This window comes from Protopterus annectens, chromosome 7.part0 (assembly GCF_019279795.1).
Source record: "Protopterus annectens isolate FY-2018-M chromosome 7.part0, PAN1.0, whole genome shotgun sequence".
Classification (NCBI taxonomy): Eukaryota; Metazoa; Chordata; order Ceratodontiformes; family Protopteridae; genus Protopterus; species Protopterus annectens.
Window position 1 is genome coordinate 33,201,434 of NC_056739.1, and position 23,872 is coordinate 33,225,305.

Below are 23,872 nucleotides of genomic sequence, written 5' to 3' on the forward strand. Positions count from 1 at the left end.
ACCCTGCCCTTTGTAGTCTGCCCAACACCTCCCTGATGTGCTGAAGGTGCTTTTGCCAGGAATGACTGTAGATGTCAATATCATCCAGGTAAGCAAGGGCAAAATCTCCTGCTCCTGCTAGGATATGATCTACCAGCCTTTGGAAAATCGCTGGGGGATTTTGCATCCCAAAGGGCATCTTTGTGAACTCATACAAGCTGAAAGGAGTCAAAAAGGCCGACTTCTCCCTAGCGTTGGGAGTCAAGGGCACCTTCCAGTAACCCTTGGCAAGACTAATAATGGTAATATACATTGCCCTACCCAACTGCTCTAGGGCTTCATCTGTCCTAGGCATGGGGGTAAGCATCTGACTCTGTGTGACTAGTTTCCTGTAGTTCAGACAAAACCTTGTGCTGCCATGATTCTTTGGTACCAGCACCACTGGGGATGCCCAGGGACTTCTGGACTCATGGATTACCCCGACTTCCAACATTTCCTGCATCTCCTCCCTCAGAGTCTGTTTGACTCTCTCAGGCACCTTATAAAGGGCCTGCTTAATAGGCCTTTGGGGTTCTTATTCACACGGTGCTGCACCAGGTGGGCACACCCTGGTTTCCCAGTGAACATGCCCCCAAATTCCTGTAACACTGCTGGGATTTCTTGAACCTGGGCATGGGATAGCTGCTGGAACATTGCTACCCCTTCCACTGAGGTGTCAGTCCGAGCCTTACTGAGGAGATTAGTCACCAGATCCCTCCTTAGACTCCTTGTGCCATCCACTGCAAATACTCAGCACACGGGCCTGTCTATCATGGTAAGGTTTCATCATATTAACATGGTACAATTTATACCCCACCTCCTGCCTAGCAGTTCTACCATGTAGTTAACATCACTGACTTTTCTTACTACTTTGAAGGGCACCTCCCAAGCTCCTTGCACCTTGTTGTGTCTGACAGGAATGATAACCATAACCTACTGCCCCATAGCATACTCTCTAGCTCAAACATTTCTGTCATACCAGACATTTTTCTGCTGTTTCCATGTTCTCCTGGACTAAGCCCATGAGTTCCCTGAGCCTTGTCCTGAGGTTTAAGACATATGCCACAACAGACTCCTTGTGGGATTCTCACACACCCTCATAATCATCATGAGTCAAATCTAGAGGTCCCCTCACCCTGTGTTAATACAGCAATTCAAAGGGTGAAAAACATGTGGATTTCAGGGGCACCTGCCTGTAAGCAAACAACAGGTGGCACAAATATTTGTCCCACTCCCTCTTAAACTAGTCTGCAAATGCCCATAACATGGTCTTTAGTGTATAGTTTAACCTTTCCACCAGACCATTAGTCTGGGGGTGGTAGGAGGTGGTCTTTAGGTGCTTCCCCCCACAGTGCTCCCACACACAAGCCAGCAGGTTTGACATGAATTTGGCACCTCTGCCAGTCAATATTTCTTTTGGGATGCCTACTCTGCTGAAAACCTCTAACAAAGCATTTGCCACTTTTCTGCCTTGATGGAGGACAGAGCCACCGCCTCAGGGTAACTGGCGACATAATCAACTACCACTCTGATAAACTACTTCCCTGTGGAACTTAGGGTATTCAGAGGCCCCACAATATCCATAGATACCCTTGTAAATGACTCCACAATCACAGGCAAAGGCATCAAAGGAGCTTTGACCTTGTCTCCTGCCATGCATAGCTTTTGGCACTGCTCACAGGTCCTGCAGTACCCTGTTACATCACTGGAAATCCCAGGCCAATAAAAGTTCTGCATAATTTTTCTCTTGGTTTGCTTTATGCCCATATGACCTGCAAAGGGAATATCATGGGGTATGGCTAGAAGTGCCAGATGGTAGGCTCTGGGCACTACCAACTCCTGTATTCTCTCACTCTCTAGCCCTCCCTCAGGGGTCCACTCTCTATACAGCAACCCTTTGTCCCAGTATACAGATTCCCACTTTCTTTGAGAATCAGGTGCCTCACTAGCTACCTCCCTACCTTGTAATGTAGGGTCTGAGAGCTAAGCCTGTCTCAATTCTCTCTCTGTAACCCTTCCCAACTCCCCTTCCACAGGAAGTCTGGTATCCTCTGACAGTGGTGCCTCACTGTCAGTCTGGGTACTACTACTCACCTCTGCCTTTGCAGTCAGTGTGTCCAAGGGAACATCAGTACCCACAAGCAGCTGTAGCTCATCTTCAGTCTCACTGCTACAGAGTAGTTTCCTCCCTGAAGTAGCCACCTCACCAGTCCTGGCTTCAAATGTGTGGTCTGTCTGGATCCCCCTAGGCTGCCAGACCCACATGCTTGTCTCAAAGCTTGACTGCATGTAACTGCATGCACACAAGGTACTGCATTATCAAAATCATTCCCTATCAGGACATCTTCAGGGATATCCTCAAACATACCTACATGCTTGCTTCCTTTTCCACCCTCCCATTCAAGGTGAAACCTAGCCAAAGGTATTTGGAATGGGATCCCTTCTAAAGCTCTAACTGGAGTAGACTGCCCAAGCAAGTAGTGCTCCTCTTTAACCCTTGCAGGCTTCACATTGATTAGGTCAGAGGCTGCATCTGTCTTAGCAGTGGCCTATTTTCCATCTACTAAGATAGGATACAACCTCTCATGGTAGTTTGGTACCCCTGTTGTCTCCAGACAACTTACTGCTGGCATTCTGTCATTTTCACTTACTGGCTTCCGTACCTTTTGTTCCCAACCTTGACTCCATGGACATCTATATGATACATGGTAAAACTGGTTACATTTAAAATATTTAATGCTTGATCCTGGCCATCTACCTGAACTAGTGGCTTCCCCCTATTACTGGCAGACTCTGTTGGGGTGATTTAGGCTGCCCACCATATGTTTTCTTAGACCCATGTGCACCACTGGGTATCCCTTTCCTGTGCAGTGATGTCCTGCTTGCTAGGTGTAGGTCTCCCTTTTTCCCCAGCTCATCTGTGGTATTGCATTGCCTATCTGCCAATCAGATTCTCATGTCCTCACTCAAAGTGCTAAGGGCTTGTTCCCTCACCAAAAGGTCTGACAGACCTTCAAAAGTGGTTACTTGGCACCCAATCACCCATCTATGAAAATACGTGCTTAACTTGGCAATATATTCACACACACTTTCATCTGCCTTGTGTCTGTGCTCACAAAACGTTTTTCTATAAGCTTCAGGTGTTAACTTAAAGCACTATAATAAACAATTTTTAACAGTATTGTAATTTAAGCAATCAGTATTAGCCAATTAGAAATAGCAGTTACAGATTTACCATGGAGTAAGGGGGTCTGGAATCGTTCCCAAAGCCCTTGGTCAACATTATACTGTTTACATACCCTTTCAAATACATGAATAAAGCTATCAAAATTATCACCCTCTGTAAATTGTGGAAGAACTTTTCTGACCTTTGTTTCTTCTAGGGTTTAGTTACTCCCTTTCCCATTACCTATGTGACCCTGGTGAAGAGTCGGGATCTCCTTTTCATGTTGCCCATGCCTCTAATTTTCCTCAACTTCCAGATATCTCAGTCTCTCTGCTGATTCTAATTCCATTTGTTTCTGTTTCACCTTTTCTTCAGCCTCCAAATGCTGCAGTCTCTCTGCTGAATCTATCTGCAAATGTTTGGCCACCAGTTCAAGTCTATTTAACTCCAGATGTATTTTAAGTCCTCTGAGGTAAAGTTGAACTGTACATTTTTTGAGAGTTGTACATCATCAAGGCCAGTCTGGTTGTCCTTCTGGTTGCTGGTATGTGATGCAGCTGTGACTAAGGCTACAGCCATTTCTGCTTTAGTCAGGTTGGCATGCATCAATTCTTTGTCTTGGCACATCTTAGCCAAGTGGCTCCTTGTCAGCTTGCCATACTCCTCTGCTGATATCCTTGCCTGCTGTCCCTGACTGACTAAGCTAACAAAAATACATAAAATTATTGTGATATGAAACTCTGAATTTTCACCATGTGGCTGTTGAGAGTACAGACACCTTCTTTAGTGACCACTGTTTACCAGCTGCAGGAGTTCAGTATCCACACCATTGAATCCCAGTATGTGGATATCTTACCAATGCCAACCAATAAATGTGATGACCCACCCCTGGACCAGTAATCAAGGAGCCTCAATCCACACCACTGGCACCACTGGGGGACGTACATTGGGAGGATCACAAGGCACACACACAGTATTTCCATATGCAGCTCTCTGCATAAAGTGCAATTTTCCTTAAGAGCACACAGAGACCACAGTCAGTCCGGGGCTGGTTTCTCCCTCTTTCTCCAGATCCCCAATAAGACTAAATACTGGTACAGCTATAGAGTTCTATAGAGTTGAGTCCTTAGCCAGGGTTCCAAGCCAAGTCCTCCAACTCTCTGTCCAACCAGTGCTTCATGTCCCTGCCAAAGTGGCTGACACACACACATGCTTGGAGATTTGTGTTACAAACACAAACACACCTGGGAAAAGCTGGTACAGGTTTACTAGCTATGCCCCCTTCTGCCCAGACTATAAGGTAGTTATCACTGCCACCAGAACCCCCTGTCAGCTACTTTAAGCCCCTTAACCAACGGTGTCCAATCTTACTGTGTAATGTTACTATTAATACAAATGGTAGTTTGACCAAGAGCAAGGCTATTAGGAGTGGCTCACAGTGTCACTAGATAAATATGCAAGTATTCTCAGAACTTAAATAGGTCTACAAGGATCAGCCACAATGAAAGGTTTAAATATATTTAATAATAATTAATAAAATAACAAGAAAATACTCAGTATATAATTATAGTGACAGAGTTCAAAATCACATGAAATATTTAAAACAACATAGCAAGAGAGTCAAATAAATAAAGAAAAAATATCAAAACTAAGTGTTGCTATATTCCTGACTATATCTAAGAGAATTATACTGTTCCCTAGACTTGCTCAGAGCAAGGCAAATGTGTGGTGAATGGATCTTGTCAGTTCCAAGATAGAATACAGAATACTGTCTCTCTCGCAGAGACTTCCCAAATTATTTCAACTATTACCGGTGGGATAGCTTGCAGAGTGACATCATTTCTTGTCACCTGACTCCTAGTTCCCAAGCTCAAAACAACCATTAATGGCAGTTGATAGCATTTAGCATCTACCTGTGAAAATACAGACAAGCACATTTCCTCAGATCTTTTGTCAGATGGTGGAAGCTATAAAACAATTTACATTCTTCCACATTTAAAGACAATATAGAAAACCTCTCAGCACAGACATTATGCATCCTTGCTGCCATAAAGTTATTGAATTTCAGCAATTTTTCTGAAGTTAACCTCCTGTATTCCAGTTTCTACTATTAAAATGTATGCATCTAAACAGTTACAATAGTGTATGTACATTTCTGTTGTTTTTCAGTAGGGAATGTTGTGGTCACATTTTAAGCACAAGCACTTTATAAAATATCTTTTCAACACATGCCTGCACAAACCTAGTTTGATATACACATAGCATACAGTTCTAGTACATTTGTAACACAATCATCTTATATAAATCATGTTGATATTCACAAATGACATATAATTATTTACAAAATTCCAGGTAGCTGGGCTGGCACTATCTCCGTTTGTCCAAACCTCTGAACTGTACAGTTTTCTGCAGAATGCCCAGATTTTGCCTCTTATTTTTGGTCCTTGTTTCACAAAATTGTGGTTTACTAGGAAATCATTGAAGACTGAACTCAGAAATTAATGGCAGATATTTGAGTTTCAGAAAATAATGACAGATATTTCAGTTTCAGACTTCATACTCTTCAGAAAATTCATAATAATGTAAAACCTGTTATTCTATCAACTTTGTAAGTTTGTAAGAGCAGTATTTAAAAATTGTCCTTATTTTTGGGTCTTTGTCCCCCATTATTTATGGATTTGTCCATATTTTTTGCTCTAAGAGGTTGAGAGGTATGCCGTTGCCACAACTCCCAACCCGCTTGACACACACACACACACACACACACACACACACACACACACACACACACACACATACACACGCAGTCACACAAGGTCTGTTAAAATAAAAACTCAGCTTTTTAGCATCTCTGGAGAGACGTTACACATTTGATCTGAACCTTCTGGAACAAAGACTTTATTGGAATGCACTGATTGGGGGTTTACCTGCCACCCGCACAGTATTAAATTGCAAGTGTTTTCGCATATTTACTCTGACTAACTTGATTTATTTATTTATTTATTTATGTATTTTACAAGTTGTGCCATGGTGGTACGGCGGTAGCGTTGTTTCCTCACAGCAAGAGGTTCTCCCGTTCGATTCTCGGCTTGGCTTGGGAGTGTCTTCTGTGTGGAGTCTGCATGTCCACCCCGCGGTTGGGTAGCATTTCGAAAGACATGCGTGTATAAATGGGCATGCCTTCGTTGAAGGTTGGGCGTCGAGCTGGCACCTCAGCGTTTCGTAAAAATCTACTGCCAATCATTAGTGGACCAGAGTTCCGCTGTGGCGACCCCTTACCGAGAAAAGCCGAAAGACAAACAGCAACAACATGTATTTTACAAATTAAGAACTATGACAGCATACACAGACAAGTCCTTGCATTTGCCTAAAAGCATCTCAGATAATTCTTGGGTGTACTATAGCAGCCTAACCCTTTTTGTCTCATCTGTTGTCCCATCAGTCCTGTTCCTGTTCCTTATCGCTACTTCCTCACTGCCTTATATTCCATTTTCCCATATCTGTCATACATGCTAGTGCTGGTTTTATTTTACAGAACTTGGTCACGTATTAGTCTAACTACATCCCAGAGCACATCTCACTTACTAGGCCCCTAATTTCTTATTAGGAAGTTTTTGACACCTTAGGTAGACTTACAGAACTGTTGAGTTTTGCTCCACTCTTCTAATTTACTTTAGTTGTTCATTGCTCCTGACAGCTTAACTATCACTCTTTTAGCATCCTGGAGTATAAGCAGCTATTCTGTCACAGTGTTTGAATTGCATGTACATCTGTAGTATTAAGTGTCTTTCTTTGAAGAGGAGGATTATTGTTGCAGTTTGGGCTTCTACTTACAGAAGTTATTTGTCATATGGTAGTTTTTTCTGTGTGTGTGGAAGGTGCTGCTTATAAAGGTAATGCTAATTTTGTACTACTGCTACTTTTCCAGCACCAGTTAAAATGTACCCCATGTAAAACCAGTGTTACCCTGCTTGATTTCCAAAGCATGCATTTCAAAAATCATTGGTCACTTGGCTGCATCTTCTGTTTGAAATATATAGTGCTTCGTCTTGGAATTTATGAATTCAAAATTCTTTTCATTTCTGCTTATTTCTGTCGCTGCACTGAGAACATTTACAGTAATTCTGCAGCCTGAGGCCTAATTATTCAGTATTTGTATAAAAAGCAGAACACATTTACATTACTAAGAATAGGGTGGTACAACTGGAGCTGAACTGCCAGCTTGGAAATTACTGCAACACAAACTCTTAAGTAGAACATGCAGCCTCTCCTAGTCTTTTTTTTGTATAAAGATGTCTGATAAAATGGAGAATGTTTTTTTGCTTACAACTGTTCACTTAAGGTACTATTACTTTCAGAGCTCACTTGAATGTTGCGTTTAGCACATGACAGTAACGGTCATGTTTCAAACAAACTCTGATGCTGTAATTTCCAGTTGTAGATGTTTTACTGTAGAGCATGCTCATTTTTCACTTAGCAGATCAGCTTTAGCTTAAAATTCAGGACTATGGGGAAATATATGCCCATTTCTTCTCATTTCTCTTATTACATTAGTTTTACTGTGTGTGCACTGCATATGTTTCATATGTTACACATGGAATAAATTCATAAAGCAGAAATGCCTAACGGCATTACATTGGACACAAAAGGTCAAAATTCATATTGCCAAAAACTTTGCTGACATTCTGTGCAGGGGGCAAGCCCCCTGTACCCCTCACACTCCCAGCTAATTATATATACCAACTCCGAGACAGCGCTACAGTGGAGAATGGGGAAAACATCAGTCCCTGCTGTACCACGATCCTGTCAGCATTTTCAGTTTTGACCTTTTGTGTTTGACGTAATGCCATTTGGCATTTCAGCGTAATGAATGTAACCCATTACAGATTTGGTTTTCTTGTACCAAAGTTACATGTGCTGAGTCATTCATTAACTACATGTTTTTGTGTAAGATTTGCTGACCCTACTAAGGCTGGCATGGTTTCTTATTAGTTCATTCCTACCTCTCAAAAGCATGCTGATTTACTGGCTATTTAAATTGTCCATAAAAAAAAAAAAAGTCGCTCTAGGAGACCTTACAGTTGTTGTATCTTTCGGCTTTAGGGGTCGCCACAGCAAAACTCCGGTCCGCTAATGATTGGCAGTAGATTTTTACGTGCCAAGTTGCCAGCCCTGATGCACAACCTTCAACGAACGTACACCCATTCACGCATGTCTCCACACAGAAGACGCTCTAGCTGAGAATCGAACAGGACAACATCTTACTGTGAGGCGACAATGCTACCGCAGCACCACCACCGCAGTACTAGGAGACCTTACAGTAATTCATCAAATGGTGATTTTACTCTGCTGTGACTTAGTTTTGTGTATAGCTGTGCTAATAGTTCCTTTCTGGCTTATATATTTGCCTCTACTGTTTATTGTTTTACTGTACTCTACTATATTTCATTGGAACCAGAATTACATCAAGCAGCAGTAATATTAATGATTGACTTGAATACCATTTTAACGACTTGTGTGATGTTAGAAAAGAAAGGCTTGTGGAAACATGTTGATAAAATAACTTGTGGAGTTTGTAGTCATTCTGCATGGGTCAGGGTTTATTTTCCAGATTATAGTTTGCATTTCTTTTTATATATAACAAGAATGTTATACATGCGATCCAACAGTCTTCTTCTGAAATGTGCCCTGATGCTAAAGATCAGTAGGTCTCCTTTTATCTAGGTTGTAATAATTTTATTCATTCAATTATTTTGATTGAAGGACCATTTAGCTTTGAAACAAGGATTATAAAACTACATGCCACAACGCAGCTGGGTAAGAAAAGTTGTGTTACAAACAATTGTTTGAAATAGCACAGGAGAGAAATAGTAACAGAAAAAATCCTTCGATGAAGCAACTCACAAGAAAAAAGTTTTCACATCATACATTTCTTCCAAGCTTATAAGTGTTCCACATCCATTTGACAAAGTGTTGCCAATAATTGTACCATCCTGCACAAGGCAGGGCTTTCTTTCTTCAGATAATCCCAGGTTTTCTCTCTCTCTAGCGTTTTTATGTCACAAATATCATAGGTTCATAGGTGTTGACTAGGCTAACGACCACAAAGGCCTTTTTAAGCCTAGCCATGCATCCCAAATCTCTGACAAGTTCTGATATCCTTCATAAGTGTAAGCATGGGCCTGGAAGATGAATCATTTACAGGTTACCTGTGTCCATTAGAGACATAGATGCCAACCCAGGGATGCATTTCCAGTTTCCCATCCAATTGTCCAAGTTGCACTTGAATTGGGTTAGGGAGGAACTTTGCTTCACATGGATGGGGAGCCTAATTTGTAGATGGGGTAGTCCTTGGATACACACCTATCTCTCCAGCAGGTCCTATTTATATCACAGGCAATGTTTAAGTCTTTAGAATTGGTAATTTTGGTGCTGTTTGTTTTGCGGATATGCAGGAGGTTCATCTGCCCTGTTTGCCAAAGTCATACACACAATTTGGATATTTTTCTACTTCCTTAGAAGGAAGGCTTTGTTATGGTGGTACTTATCCTGACTAATGGTTATTCTGGAAAGATCACTAGTGTTCATTACTCACATGGGCTGCATCTGTTGGTTTGCTCCAAAGTGTCCAGGTGGGCTGTGTTCTTGATTGGTTAGCTACAAGTTTTTTGGTTGTGACATGGAAAAATCTAAGTTCTGTATACATATTTTCTTTCTTTTAATTACTGTGAATTCTTGACTGTCTAGGGGTTTGTTTGTAAGACTGCTTGAACCAAGAAAATGTACTTTGTATTTAAGCATTTGAGGTGCAACTCATCAACAGAAGGGAATGTATTTAGTCACTTCACATTAAATGTTATATTTTTATTGCATGTTAGACTGCAGTCCAGACAGCTGTGCTTCCACAAATGAAACTTTTTTTAAATTTGAAAGTAACATGGCCAAGTTTTTCAGCATAATTTTATAATTGCATGTATTTTGTAATCTATGAAGACAGAGCTAGTTTTCGTGCAGCTATCCTCTCATTAACCTTTATTTGTCATTTTAAAGTTCATAAATGTGTGATATGAAGTACAGAAGGAGAAGACTGCAGCAGAAGCACAATCATGCCTGTCATTGGTGCACAGTAAGAATTGTCTTTTGTTTTGTCTTTAATGCTGATATCCTCATCTTAAAACCAGGATAACATGATGAAGAACCATTTTCCAGTGATGATGCGAAGAAACAGCTTCACGCCACTGGCTAGTCCAGATTCTGTAAAACGTCCACGGCTCTACAGTGTTGGGAGCAAACCTCTCAGCCCCTTAGCATCTCTCCACCTCTCTGAGACTGCAGACAGGGCACCTCTTCAACAACCTCAGGTTCACAATAACATGGTACAATTATTCCTGATTGTATTCATGGCTGATTGATTAGTCATTCTGTTCATAAAAAAACAAATCAACATTAATTGTAATGTTTACATGTTGGCTAGCAAATGGTAACTACATGTCACAGATCGTTCATTTTAGTCACATCTGAGCACAGGCTGTAGGCACTGGGACCTTGTACAAACACATTTTTTTTGTCAAGAGGGCAGCCAGGGTTACTGAGTAAGAAATCTAAACCCCCATACATGACTACATGCAGTAACCAATAATCTGCTGCATTCCTTTCTGAAACCTTGTTATGGCATCCATCTTGGCTCATTAATCTTATTCTGTCATCTTTGCATTTTTATCTTCCTGCCTGTCTTGATTTAGTTTTCTCTTCACTGTCACAACTGCAGTATGAGAAAACAAGACCTTATTGTATGATGCTCCTTTTATCTCATTTTTTTCTTTGTTTTTGCTTAATTTTGAGCGAACTTAGAGTGTTGTTTTGAGGAGGATAAATACAGAATGAGAGAGCTTTTAAATAAAGTCTGATATTTGTACTTTGAGGAGAATGGATACCCGCAGTTTTTTTTTTTTTTTTTTTTTGTAATTCATAGCATGTCTGCCTGGCCTGGAGTACAGTGTGGTGATTTTGCCCCACCAAAGAACAGTACACCCTTATTCATACTTGGGGTAGAACCCCCTGTTAATTAAGGTCTCCACTGACAGTGTAGCTTGAGATGAGTAAGCAAAATGGGTAAGTCAGAGTGTTCCCTGTCCACTGTCAGGTGTCTGCATCCTTTTAGCTGTTTGATGCATTCTGTGGCATTTAGCTGCATTATATGTCCTAGGGAAGGTCTGCCTGCTGAAATGCATGAGCTGCATGGCCCTTCCTGGTGGATGATAGAGTCGATCATATTATCTAATTAGCAAGTTCCTTCATTGGCACACTAGACTTCATTAACTGCCATGTCATCCATTTTCTGTTCTGCTAGGTGGACTGGTAGCCCAGTAGAGCAACGAATGCATGAAGAAATGTGCTCATCATGTTTCTCTGCTTTTCTTTGAACTTAAACTTCTCAATGTGCTTGAAAAGATTCCCTTTTCTCCTTTCCTTTTCATACAAGAGGCAGTTTGTGATTATTTCTGCATTCATTTTTTTCAGGCACTCTAGGTGGAATTTTTTTCAGAATTATTGAAAATTATAATCCTTTTTGTGTCCCTTGTCTGTATAGGAATAGCTTGTAGCTCCTGGCATCAATTTTTTATTTTCTTCCTAGGGTATCTGAGCTGCTGCCTGTAACATGACTGCCACTTTTCTCTCCGGCTTGTACTCTAAAACCTTCTTCCAGGCATGGCTGTTTGTTTAGCCTTGCCTTTACTCAGTGCATTCATTTATGCTTAGTGAGGGATTGTAATTTTGACTTATTGTGCTATTTTTATTTCTATTTTATATATTCTTTCCTTTCCATAAGAGGCTGGACATAATTTTACTATTCTTCACTGTTTCTTTATTATTGAACAGATATAATATCAGTAATGGACCCAGCAGATACTGGTTAGCTCATGACATCATATGGGTCATGTGATCTAGGTTTACATGAACCTCTTGCTAAAAGCTTTGTTCCTGTGGTCATAATATATGTATAATGTAGATGATGATAGAGCTGCTCCTGGAGATCACCTTTGATGGCATGCAGGTGATTCCTATGCTTTGAGCACGTTAGTCTTGCAAGTTCAGTGTGTCAGATTATTCATGATCTAATATTAAAAGTAATGAATGATTTTCACTGCAAGATAGCAGTTCAGAAAGACAGATGTGGAAACCATAGTTTCAAAGGGATGCAGCAGTTTGGTCCATTAAACAGATTAAAAGCATCAGTACTGTGGTTGAGACTTTTCGTAGGGAGTTTGGGGAAGGGTTTACTAGACTCCTGTTATATTTTTTCAGCAGCAGCACTGTGACTGCTGGATGTTCCCCTTGTTTTTAGTATAGTAGCTCATCCACAGGTAGAGCACAGATATTGTAAATGCTCTGCCACTGACCTTCTCAGTCAGAACTTCTGCATGAAGGTCCAAAGCTAATGGCTGTTTACAAGCAACTGCTCATTTTAGTGTCACATTGGGAGGCGATAGGGAAAGCAAGAATATGATCTATTTTTCCTGGCTTCCATTCTGAAAGCACTCCTCTTTTTTCCATGCTGTTGTTGACCCCTCAATAGGGAACTGACATCTGCTTACAAATTTAAACCTCTGTCATAACTGTGTACACCTGAGAGAGAGAGAGAGATGCAGTGCTGCTATATTAAGACAGAAGATTTGCAGTTAACGTACAAATACACTCACATGATGCACTGAGGGTATCTTTGAGCAATCCTGCTACTTCTGGTAGTTTGACATTCACTGTTTATTTTGCTAAAGTAGAGCTGCATCATTTGAGCAAGGCAGCATTTTAACATATTTAGTTGTACACTCCTGGTACTACATACATATGTTGTCTACATAAGGTTCTTGGGTCTAATTCTTGACCCGGTCACCGGCAGCGCTCCTTAGAACTAGCTATGTGACTAAGCTCTACTTTAGTTTCCTTAGCAATACATATGCTGCGGCGCTGTATCACAGGCTGGTTGTCTCATTTTAAAACTCCTCCACTTCAAGAAATCTATAGCTTTATTTGATCATTGATCCAGTCCTCACTTTAAGATGTTAAGACAAGTAAAGGCAGCAACCAAAATACTGGAGATACACTGTAGGTTTGGAAGACTATTTTTATAAGTTAGGGCTCTGCCTTTATTATGCAGCCTTAAATTGTTATTTTTGTTACCAATGCAGGGGTTCAAAAAAAATAAAAATAAAAAAATAAAAAAAACAGAAAACGTAATAGACATTCAAACAAAGTTATCATAATTTTCCAGACTCAACTGTACAAACCGCTCTGTGAATGTAGTTACAGTTATTTGCTGAACAATGTTCATTTGCATTTTCCTGTCATATGCTTGGATGATTATGAATGTTCTGTCCTGAGCCTTTCCATGTCATTTTCCTTTTAACTGTCTATATTGCTGGGCAAGTCAGATAAGGGACTGTTGAGAAACATGCTTACCAATACACTTCAAAAAAATGGACATTTTGGCCAAGGCTTTGTCTATATTGTATGTGGCTCATATACAGTTTTTGATGGAAGCTTTCTAGGGTTTGATGAAAGCTTTTTGCAGAAACAATAATTTTAAGGCAACTTGATGGACTGACAGTCCCATGCTTGCTGCACCTGAATTACCTGTTTGCTTACTAGCTCTTGCTGGGATATCCCGATACACAAACCATGAGCAACACTGAAGGAAAGAAACCTGTAGTGCATGTTAGCCCTGCTCAAGGGTTGCAGTATAATTTTTCCACTCCCCACCATCCTGTCCCTTCTTCTGCCTGCTTCAGATGTTTGTGCACTCTCTTTTCCTGACCTACACTCCGGCATAATTGGTACAATATTTTGAATTCCATTTAATGTTTGTCTACTTAACAGGCGCTGCATTCTTGATTTGGGCCTTGGACTTGTTCACAACCACAAAAGATACTACAGTTTTAATAAAATAAACAATGGTGTATCATACTAGTCTTGTGTGAAAAACAGCATTTATTTCTGTCCAGTTATTTAATAGAAAAGTTGCTTCTATGACTTACATATGTGCAGATCAGAAAATCAGTCACAACCTCCCAGTGCAAACAGCAATCTGTTTTTTACCCTGTTATAGTCTTGTCCATATTATATATGCTTCTCAGTTCCCTGCCTTTCTTGTACCCTGTTGATAGTCCTCAGTGTCACCTAAATTCCTGGTCAGCCATGTTTAGTCTTTTAAATCTGTACAATGTGCTGCTGTACACAGTTAATTACGGCACACTGCAGCTGAACAGCCTCAGCATTTTCCTATTTCTCCCTTTGTCTTTATTGCTGAGTCTTCCATTTTGTACTGTTTTCCTGCCCTTGTGATTCTGACTCCATTAAAACATTCCAGTTTTCCCTTCAGAAGGAGAATTTTTGGTCCCTTTCACCTCCTATAATGGACCCCTGCCCTCTCCTCCAATGTTCATTGCACTGAATGGAGGTGGGTGGTAGGAGTTGATGTTTTATACAACTTCTACTGTGTCAGGAACTGTGACCAGATCAATTGCAAAGGAAGTAATTTTCTTCAAGAGAAGGGGAGTGATATAGAACATAAATGGCAGTTATACTGTTTTAAATTATTATACATCACAAAAGGTTTCTCCTCCAGGAAAAAAGAGGTCATTGTTCCCTTCTACTCGTCATTCATTAGACCCATTATAGAGTACAATGCCCCTTTTGGTATGTACCTCACAAGACATCTACAACAACTGGAAAGGCTGCAGAAATACCTCACAAAGAAGATTACTGGCCTCAAACAGATGCCCCACGCAGACCGTCTCAAAAAACTCCAGCTTTACTCTGTCGCATATTACCTACTCAGAGACGATCTCTGCCTAACATACAAAGCTATGTCAAACACAGAGCTGTTGGACATGCTCCACGTAAAGAAATCCCAATCCCTCCAAGCTACAAGCTCTAGGGACCTAAACCTTGTCACCACAATAAACATAACATGCTGGAGGGATAGATTCCTGTCCCAGAGACTTCCCATACTCTGGAACAAACTACTTATCTATATCAAACAAAGCTCCTCATTAGCACTCTACAAGAAAAATCTTGATGATTGGATGGGAGATGGGAAATTCACCCTGGGGATCACTTCTGTGGCTCTGCTTGACAGGGGCACAGGAAAATAATTTTCTTGGTTGGCAAAAGCCAGGGTACCGTTTGGCTAGGCTTATATAGGCCCTATGGCCAATAGCTTAGTACCTACCTATGAATCTATGTAGTGCAAGCCATTTCTTTCCCAGATCTATTTAGTTTAAGAGACGGTGATCAAGCATGTCTTCATCCTGAGTGAGTCCTTCAGATTTTGCTGTCACAATTCAAACAAAAACTTCTGGTATACGAGCATCAACATGGTTACTTCAGATGATCCCGCTATAAAGTTCCTTATCTTTCACACAAACTCAGGTGTATTAATCCTGTGCCAGAAGTTATCCTGTTGGGTACCACATCATATTACTTTACTTGATAACCCCAGATCCTTCAGAATTCACTGCCACATCTGGGTTATCATTACTCTGAGATTATGGTTAAACAGATTTTGTCGCAGGCTGCAGGAGACGTACAACAGTACATTACTTTGTTTTGTAGCAGTCAGAGGATATTAGCGGGGGGGGTCAAAAGTATAAGTAAATGAATGCATGCACCCACTCCAAAAAATAAATGTGATAGTTGTAATGTTGTACATTAATAGTAGTATAGCCCCAGTATAACAGCAGTAGTATGTCTTCACTTCTGTGTTAAATAAATGCATCCATCTGTCCATGCATCTACAAGCCCTTCTTCCCATTTTTGCACATGCGGTCACTGTGTTACTTCCAACAGTGCCAGTCATCTGGAGCCAATGTTTACACTGCCAGCTGGCTAGTATCTTCTGTTTAAATATGTTTGGCACTCCAACAGAGGAATGCAGCAGTATTTAGCAGGCCAATGGCTTGGTTCATATCCATGAGCAGTACTGTTTAGATGACAACTGGCATCTCATATCATTTGATGTCTTTTGGAAAGCTCTATTAGTCTTCATTTGGCTTAAGCACTGACCTTACTTTCTACCCAGTTCCCTAATCTGACTATTTCAGTCCTTTACCTTTTATTTATACATTTTCATCACTTCTGCTGTCCTTTGTCTTTCCTTTCATGGTATCAATCAGAAATAGTGTTTGTGAGTACAGTTAAAACTCCTTTACAGTCACTGCTTTAACTGCAAGCTGCAAAAAATGTAAATCATTTAAAGCAACCTATATGGAAAGTTCTTATCCATAACTATATTTAATGACTCATTCGATATTATCTTAACATTAAATCAGTTATAAAAAATAAAGTTAAGTGCATCTTTTATGCACTTTGTTTCTGCAGTGATGTAAAAGTGAGTCCTTAAAGAGAAAAAGTATGAAAAAGAAAAATTACACTGTAATGTAGCACTAAGATGCATTATGCAAGCCTCTCGATCTGTAATTCATCATTTTAAAAAGCATGCCAATACCCTCCATGGCTCTTTTGTAGGCAGCCAACAAGAACGAGCTCATGTGAAGCAGTGGTTATCATCTTCGTCGTAATGAAATGGACAAGGTCGCTTGTTTATCATCATATCAACGTGCATACAGTGGAGGAATTCCATTTTCTTACTTTCCTAGACATTACTTCATAGTCTGCACCGCAACCGCCCAGCGTACCTTACATTCACAATCAGATCATTTTGAAACCTGAACACTTTTTTCATTCAGATAATATCACTCCTACTTGAAGAAAAGTGGATGTGTGTTTAAGCACTGCAGTACTGTGAAAGCCTTTGTAGACTTATCTTTATTAAGAAAGCATCTCATCACTGAATTGGTAACTGTTTAATGTTGAATTCTGAGAGAGTCGTTAGTTGCTTCACAGTAGGACTTGGCAAAGTGTGATTTGCTGCTGAAGTCTATAAAGATGCCAATGTAGAAGTATTGGCAGTTTTTGGACTAATTCATATGTGGACCAAATTCTGATTCACTACAGTTGATTGAGTCTTGTATACACATGATGCCATAACTGCTAGGTTGAGAAAACTTGGCATGCTGGTTAATTCTTCTGAACAATGAAAGCCACAAAACTAAAGTGTAATGATTTTTTTCCTAACTGAACGTTACTAAAACATGTCAAATTTTGCTTGTTTTGCAGCTACATAATGACATTAAAATTACTACTTATAGTAATGGAACAATTTTCTGAAAGATAAGTGGGCATTTCTTGATTAGAATGCCTTCTGACCCAAGCCTAACAGTGTGTATTGTTTTATCTGGCATTGACAGGTTGAACTAAAGTATACATTTTTTCTGAATGTAAATTGCTGGAATGCCTTACTGTGGTTTTCTGTATCCTTGTACCATAATTTTGATGCAAGACAGTAAAGTAGTCATTAGTGGCAATGTATTATCTGTAAATACAGGTGACATAATGCATGTAGGATTTTTGGGGGAGGGCATTATGTTTTTATTATGCTCATCTGTGGCTTTGCAATGATTTGGGAAGGAGCTGAAAAGCACAGAAAGCTAGGGTTCTGCAACTGTGATCCAGTGACTATAGGTACTAAGCATATATTGTAAAGAATTTGCTGCTTATAAAATAACATATGGTCAGCTTTCCTAAAAGCATGTAATTGTATTTGTAGGAAGTAACTACATACTTGGGTACTGGCATCTTAGTGGTGCATTACTCACAAATAAGATGAGAGGAGCATAGAAAAAAAAAATAATTACATCAGGAGAACAGAAGAAAAATTAACATTTTAGTCACATTTCTTTAATGACATTTTTAATGTTAAGCATGCCACTGGCACAATAAATGTATTAAATGTAAAAATAATAATACTAAAAAAATCTCAAAATATGGTGGATTAAAATGCCAGTGTCCTAGAATGTTTTGGCACCCTATTAGCATAAGTTACTGGCTAAGGTGAACGGCTGCTTTATGTTGATCCTGTCAAGACACTGTAACTGGTGTAGTAGTCACCAAAGGTGCTGCATCTGCATGGCGACAGTGAGAACTTTGTCTAGCTCGAGCCCCTCCCCTGTCCCATAATGCAGTGCTCTCAGCTAGCTCTCCAGATCTTATTATGCTTTAATGCCTGTCAGGATTAGGTCTAGCGGTTCAGGGAGATTTATGCTACTTTGGAGCCAGATAAATAGCTTTTTTATAGTTTTAGTCATTTGGTTCTAGTTTCTGCAGTTAATAACCCAATTTCATTAAACTTCCTCTTTAGTCCTTTTATCCCATTCTGTTCCCCTTGTGTAAAAACAAAACAAAACTCTAGGTAAATAATTTTCTTTTGCACTTTTATTGGATAGTGGCTAGTACGACTGCAGTTGTTTTTCTGAGTAGTTTTTTTTACTATCAGAATGGTTGACGACAACAAGGCCTCTGTATTTTAAAACATTCAGACAATATGGTCACAAGATCGCATCCCAAAGACCCACACGAGGTTTGTTTCGTTTGTTTTGGGATTGGATGTCTTGATACTGGTTGCCGTTTGCTTGACATGAGAAATAAGCTAAACACACTAAAAGATAATGAGAAGGAAACCAGCAACAAAGGAAAGGCAGACGGTCTAGGAAAAGAAAGGACATTTGGTGCTCTCCTGACCACTGCGTGTCTAGGATGGAGCAAGGAAATACCCAGTGCCCATTCATTGCTCCTCCTACCCTGGGCCTAGTTTCTACACAGGGAGTATCAGACCCAGAAAGAGATCCTGTGCCAGTATTTTGTTATCACAGATTTCACTTCCTTGAAGTTGTTGCCCTAAGTGCCAGTGGAGATGTCAGGCTAAGTGGTGTAGGCACCGACCTAGTCCCAAAAAGTTCACCTGTAAGGCATCCGTGACAACTCGTCCCAATTTATTTCAAGACCATTGTCAGAATGAATGCTGTCAGCATTCAGTTCTTTGGTCCTCCTTGATCTCCTTGTGCCTGAGCTGTCAGTGCCAATGGCTTCCCCCTTTGCCATCAGCACCGACATGGCTAGCATTGATGATTTCAGCCACAGGTACATCAGTAGAAGGTTTGGTGCAGAGGAGACTGGCCCAGATCTTTCAGCATGAACATGTACCTGCTCTAGCTGTTCCAGCCTCAAGCACTGCTGAATGAAGCAGGGTCTTTAACCTATTTGTCTCACTCACTTGTCCCTCCCCACAGGAAAGAGGACCTCAGAAGCACAGCAGATAACCCAAGTGTGGGTTGTCTTCTCCACAGAAAAGCTCTGATGATTAACCCCTCCAAGTCCACAGAGGAAAAGTGCAAGAGGCAGGACACAGCTTCCACAATCTAGAATCTTGAGGGGGAGGCTTCACCCCATTCCCCTCCTGAGGCACCAACTTGGTGAGAGAAGATTATAATGCACTGACTCCATCTTCCCCAAGGAAGAGATCCTTCAAGAGGTCTACAGGTCCTGACCCCCCAAGCCCACCCCCAAGCAATCTAGGTAGTACTCCACTGGACAGACCTATTTACATGGTGTGCTCCAAGGCTTGAAAGGAAACAGACATCCTGGAGCTGATTCCATGCAGGCCCAAAGGAGTATTGCAGCCCTCCTCCTGGACAGATCCCACTGCAGTAAGGGACCTCGTCACTTTCATTGCAGTGTCAGCAGCCACCAAATTTGAGGTCCCAGAAGATGCTCAAGTTATACATCCTTCGAACAAGGTTTTCAGGATGATGCATAGATGGGAAAGCATGTAGAAGTATCAAGTACTTTCTCCATCAGGAAGATGAACTATGTGGTGCATATGGTGAGGTTTCTGAGGGACTTGTTGGGTAAAACCCTGCAAACACTAAAACAGTTACCCACTGAGGACTTCCTAAAGAGATGGAGATCTAGCTTACCATTATGAGCTCCTTCTCTTCACCGTCCTTGTACCTATTACACAAAACATCAGATGAGGCAGGTAGATCAGTGGGATCAGGTATTGCATTGCAGCATCAGGTCTGGCTACACCTCACAGGTTTTACAGAACACTTCAAGTTGGCTTTCATCAATGCCTATTTTGGCAGAACCTCTCTTTTTGGGCAGATAAAAGATAAAATGTCACAATTTGTCAAGATTTCTACAAGTAGCAAACTTGTCCTTGCTTTAAGATCTGTGGGTTCTGTTTTCACACCACATATTTGGATCAGTTTCCAGTGCTGGCATTGCAGTGCACCAAAACAGAGGTACACACTGCTCAGTGTGTCATCCTACTGATGAAACATTAAACCAGGGTCCCATGTACCACAATGGGTGGTAGCACAGATGGATGTAAAAGATCTGATGGCACTTTTTGAAAGAAACAGCATGGGCAGTTCCCTGAACACATTTTTCTTACTTATTATTAATAATACCACTTAGTGCCTCCCTTGAACAATGGACAGTAGCCTAGTGGAACTAACCCAGTTAACAATGAATGAATGAGTGAATAAAGTCAATAAAAATGAAAGCAGGAGGACAAGATGCTCACAGCTGTTGAGGTCATGTTCTCAGCCCTCTCAAAAATCATTTCAAAGAAACCAAAATGGTACCAAGAACATCTGGTCTCAGAAATCCCAACAACTTGAACATCAGCAGTATTATGCTGATATTCCCAGGGTTCTGGAAGCCTCTCTGGTAACTGTTAACAAAGAGGCAGAGCTGGACTGCACCGGCAAGAATTCTAGGGGCCTTCTCCAGGATTCAGGCAGTATGAACAATGGATGTTTGACAGTCTTTCTAATCTGGAGACAGTTGGGTAGCAAAATTCCTTGCATTTGTTGCTGGCCATCACAAAAGACAACTGGATCAGGTAATTATATCCAGAGGGTACTCCATCATTTTTGGAACCACCCAATCCAACACTCTTATCTACCTTTAGTATCATTCCATCAAAGGATGGTGGCCAAATAGAAGGTAAAAAAATCTCCTCTTAAAAAGAGCCATTGATCCAGGAGGTCCCAACATTCCACAGAACGTCTGGATAGTACTCAAGATTCTTGTTGGTATCCAAGAAAACTCAGACCAATTCAAAACCTCAGTGGACTGAAGCAATACTTGATAAATGAATCCTTCTAGATGGTCATGGCACAGTTCATCCTGCCATTACTCTAGGCAAGAGACTAGACATGCTCTTTGAATCTCCATAATGTGTATTTGCATATCAAAGTAGCAATACCATCCAGGGGATTCTTATCATTTCAAGCAGAAGACAGCCATTACCATTTCAGTGCCTTGCCCTTTGGTCTCATCCCAGCCTGTCTGGGGTTCATCAAGTGTATGACTCTCATTGCAGCCCATTTTAACTTTTAGGGATTAGCATATTTCCATATCTAGATGACTGGCTCATCACAATGGAAAAAGTTGTCATGGTAAGATGGTACTTACTCTAGCTTTGCCTATTCATGGGGATCAGTGTCAATCTTTCAAAATCCCTCCTGGAATCACCCCCATTCCTGGCATTCATTGGATGCCAATTAGACACAGGAAGACAGGTAGCTGTCTTACCCCTGATACAGGATATCCACAACAATTCAAGCTGTAGTAGACTTCTCCCACCACCCAAAGCCCAGTGCAGCTTCACTTCTCACAATTCTAGGCTAGGCCACCATTCAAATTGTGCCATGTACCAGACTGTGCATTACAGTCCTACAGTGGATACTCAAAAGTTCAGTGGTGTGGAACCCTTAAGACGTTCAAAGACTTGCATGAAGCACCTGTCTTGGTGGACAGAATTGGAAAACCACAATTCAGGAAACCCCTTTCTTTAGTTTATTCCAACAGCCACAATAACCATGGACATATCCTTACTGAGGTGGGGGAGCATTATTTCAACAGGGCAGTCCAAGGAATGTGGACCACAGATTAGGAAAGATTGCAGATCAGTGTCTAAGAGATGAGAGTGGTCCTCCTCATGTTACATGCCTCTCAAGACCTTCTCCCCCAAAGTGTAATGTTCATCCACTCATGCAGCATGGCAGTGGTGTGTTATACAAACAAGCACCCCTACCCCTCTCTGCTGAGAAGCCATGACAATTTGGAAATGGGACATAACTTCAAAACACTTTCTAATAACATTGCACATCCCAGGCATGTCCAGCATGATTGTGGATAGGATGAGCAGGCAAATTCTTCTCCCATACCAATAATCATTCAGCACCTTAGTTGCAATGAATACAGGTTTTTCCCCATTGTCCTCTAAGAGGAATATTATCAGTAGACATATTCTGCCACAATTGCCCCCATCCCCAGTGCTTTTTTATACTTTTCTTCGTATCCCACTCGCCCTGAAGCTTCTACACAAGGCCAAGCTCTGCAAAGCCAAGGTATGTTTCATAACACTGTCCTGGGCACACTAGACTTGGTTCCCTCTACTTTGTCAATATCTAAGAAGTAAAAACTCTTAGCTGTCTTACCTGTTCATCCACCCTTACCCGAAAATTCAGTTCCTCCATTTATCCACTTGGTTTCTCCACTTCCACTGATGTCCAGGGACCTTATGCTTTCACCACAACGTATGCAGTTACTTACAGCATCTCAGAAACCTTCAGCCAGAAAAATCTACTGAGGCAAGAGGTCTGTGTTTTTAATATAGAGAAGTAAACAATACATTGATTCCTTCTTAGCCCCTTTTTCACACAGGGGCAAGTTAGTCAACCATCAAAGTTAATCTGGCTGCAGTTTCTTCATAAGTTCATAGGCAAGTACTAGGCTAACTGCCCTTGTGGTCCATTTTAAGCTTAGCCAATTTCCTTTTCTGTGCTAGAGTTAACCTATCCCATTTGGTTAGAGATTGGTCTTACCCATCCCATGGTCAATAATTATATATTACCCCTAATGAGAATAACTGAAATAATACCACAGATAATTTGAGGGGACCTATGCATGGGATTAAACATTTAAGCGCTGCCTCCATCCATCAGTAGTACAGGGGGAATTTCTTGAGGTTTTTTTCTGTTTACTCAAAAAACATAAGAAAACACTCTCTGCTTCAGTTTTTTTTTTTATTAAAACAATAAAAATGCAAACCTTTGGGCGGAAAAACCCTCTCTTTGTCAATGCTAACAATCACCAAACCACATTTAATTTAAATAGTAATCACATGAACAAAAGGACAAATCAGAACACAGCTAACAATAAAAAGTATATAAAATATTATTTTAAAAATATCTCATTTGAAAAATTGGTTTAATACTAACTGTACTATTTAAAACAGGATATTTACATGCTGAAAATAATTTATCCACTAATACTCAACAAATACAATATTTAAAGACACATCTCCCCTTCTACTGTTTGGGCACAGAATGACAATCCCTGTAAATATAAACAGTGATAATTTCCACCCTCATGTACATGTTTAACTAAAGCCTTATATATAAACTGTGTACATAAATCATATAGATATTCTGATATATGCTCTTTCAACATGCAATTTCATTTTCCAATGTGAAAACAATTACATTGTTTACAAATGGCTAAATAGACTAGATAAGTGATTTTACAAATGGTAAAGCATTTAAAAAGGAACACTGTATCTGTAAATGGATGATTAAAACGTTTACTCCTGTTAATGCATACACAAAATTGACAATCAAAACAAGGTACATTAGATCTAGTTATAACTTTGGACCAACATACTAAATTATTTTCTTTGTAACTAAGTCTGTGTTTCAAGTTTGTTTCTCTCATATGTAT

At 40.5% G+C, this 23,872-nt stretch overlaps 1 protein-coding gene across 5 annotated transcripts in view; it reads left to right on the forward strand.

Moving 5' to 3' along the window:
* PFKFB2 (6-phosphofructo-2-kinase/fructose-2,6-biphosphatase 2) overlaps nucleotides 1-23,872 on the forward strand; it is a 655,955-nt gene that overhangs the window by 595,104 nt on the left and 36,979 nt on the right. The window contains exons 14-15 of one of the 5 annotated variants that reach the window (XM_044076462.1): nucleotides 10,366-10,560; nucleotides 16,709-17,390. The exons of 1 other annotated variant lie outside the window; for it this stretch is intronic. In XM_044076462.1, coding sequence (XP_043932397.1) covers nucleotides 10,366-10,560; nucleotides 16,709-16,735 — 222 coding nt within the window. In that variant the 3' untranslated portion in view covers nucleotides 16,736-17,390. Of the gene's footprint in view, nucleotides 1-10,365; nucleotides 10,561-16,708; nucleotides 17,391-23,872 lie in introns of those variants that run through there. 3 more of the 5 variants (XM_044076463.1, XM_044076459.1, XM_044076460.1) reach the window with 3 other exon arrangements.